This window comes from Pinus tabuliformis, chromosome J (genome assembly GCF_031772625.1).
Source record: "Pinus tabuliformis cultivar Carrire ecotype Pingquan chromosome J, CPIR1, whole genome shotgun sequence".
In the NCBI taxonomy this organism is placed as follows: Eukaryota; Viridiplantae; Streptophyta; class Pinopsida; order Pinales; family Pinaceae; genus Pinus; species Pinus tabuliformis.
The window spans coordinates 1,181,518,451-1,181,520,504 of NC_142295.1; the positions used below are offsets into that span (position 1 = coordinate 1,181,518,451).

At 38.5% G+C, this 2,054-nt stretch overlaps 1 protein-coding gene across 1 annotated transcript; it reads left to right on the forward strand.

Annotated features, from left to right (window-relative positions):
• The first annotated feature begins 341 nt into the window (after nt 1–341).
• On the forward strand, nt 342–1,459 carry LOC149231287 (calmodulin-like protein 2). Its single transcript, XM_089376255.1, has one exon. It carries the CDS (start codon nt 665–667, stop codon nt 1,265–1,267), a length of 603 nt encoding a protein of 200 aa, XP_089232381.1. The 5' UTR covers nt 342–664; the 3' UTR covers nt 1,268–1,459.
• The last annotated feature ends 595 nt before the right edge of the window (nt 1,460–2,054 follow it).

A 2,054-nucleotide genomic window follows, 5' to 3' on the forward strand; every position in this document is an offset into this window, starting at 1 on the left:
AAAATCTTTAATACATAAATAGACTTGTCATAATATTAGCCTAAATTTATTTTAATTCAAAAACAACCCAGTATAGAGTTAAAATAAATCTAAAACAACAAAGTATAAAGCTAAAATAGATATAAAGTAGTAGTGCCTATATATACACCATTAAAAAACTATAAATGGTCAAAACCTAGAGCCAATTAAAATATTTTTAAATAATTTAATTTTTTTAAGTAAATGTATTAAATTAAAATATATATATATATATATATAATTGTGATATATATATATATATATATATAACAAAGAACAGTCCTTTACTTATTGTACTGGTTCACATCGGGAGGTTAGGTTTGGGTAAACTTCGTGGAAGTCATGGAAATGTAGAATGAGGCTCCAGTCAAAATTGACTGTTACGTATTGATGTGCTTGTTATTCACAAATTCATGGCATCCCACACGTTTTCTGTGTTGCCTGCTTGTTCCCCAAGTTTCTCACAGAAACTATATATTATCACCAGATGGACCTTAGATCCAGAAGTTTCCATCTATTTTCGGCCAGCCATTAGATAGCCCCAGTACATCGGCTCTGGCCATATTTATACAGAGCGAAGTTCTTAGTTCTCGGAGTAGTTGAACACTCATTGCTCTTCGATTCGGTATCCGCCGATTCGCTACTCATGTGTCCTCGAAGCAGAAACAGGAGGTCGGCACTATCAGAAATAAAATCATGGACGCACGAACCGTGGAAGGCGAAAGACGCGTTCAACGTATTGGACAAAGATGGGGACGGGAAAATCAGTCTCTCGGATCTCCAAGACTTCTTCAGCGTGGGGAAAGGACTGAGCACAGAGGAAATGGAGGGTATGATAGCTGTTGCCGACGCCGACAACAGCGGCTCTGTGGACTTTGAGGAGTTTCGCCGGATTCTGCAGCTGAATATGCCGGAAATTCAAGAAATTGAAGAAACCATGCCGGAAATTCAAGAAATTAAAGAAACCAGATCGAGTTCCAATGATGCTCAGATGTGGGCGTTCAAGGAGGCATTTAATGTGCTGGACACGGACAGAGATGGAATTGTGAGCACAGAGGATCTAAAGACCTTCTTCTCTTCCTGCACCGCTAGTGCCGGCAGCAGCAGTGGAAGCTGCACTGCAATGATAAGCGAGAAAGATTTGGCGGACATGATAGAGGCGGCAGGCGGTTCCGTCAAATGTGGCGTCCGCTACGAAGGTTTTTCCCGGCTGATGATGACGATGACGATGACGAATGGCTTCTCTTAATCTGCCTTTGCATGTTTCTGCATTCGGAGATTCGAATGCTTTAATTTTGGTCTGTAACAGCTTGGACGGTTACTTAAATATTCCCTAAAGAAATATCTAAACTGTTTTTAATGATCTTTGTTTATGCGACTTTTACAGTGACCGCAAATCACAAATCTTGATTGATCTAGATCGTCTATCGTGTTTGATCAATACTCTTTACAAAGATAAAATGTTTTCGAATATAGGCTGAACATGCCAAATTTGTCAAAATGCTGTACAGATTCTTTGATTTCTACAGATGCCAAGTGCCAATAGCGTGTTCATATATGTATGGATTAATAACATAATTGGATTCGGCTCATTCTGCTGTCGCACAGTCTCTCTCCCAAGTCGATTATCCCAACGATTGTTTTTTTCTTTCAACCACGGAAATCGTTTTTTGTTTTTTTCTTTCGTCCAAAGCAATCATGTTAGGTAGCTCTCAGATATATATAATCTTGCTTGCGATCGTACCACAAGATCTGTGGAGACCAAATTTCCATATCCTCAGACTTCAAGTTTTTTTCTAGAAAAAAATATACTAGGTCTGGACAGGTTCTCCAAGACCGTGTCCCGTATTTTACGTGTTGGAAACGTGTTGAAAATGTTTTTCATCGTGTCCTATAAAATGTAAAACGTATTCGCCGGGTTTTCGTCGTGCATCTGAAAAACGGGTATTCATTTGATAAAAAACATTCCCTGAATAAGCTGCAAATTTTTTTGAAAAAAACAAATAATTTTTGAGTGGAGCAGCTTAATGATCAAG

Coding starts and splice junctions, on each gene's coding strand:
- LOC149231287 (XM_089376255.1), top strand. CDS start 665: ATGTGTCCTCGAAGCAGAAACAGGAGGTCGGCACTATCAGAAATAAAA.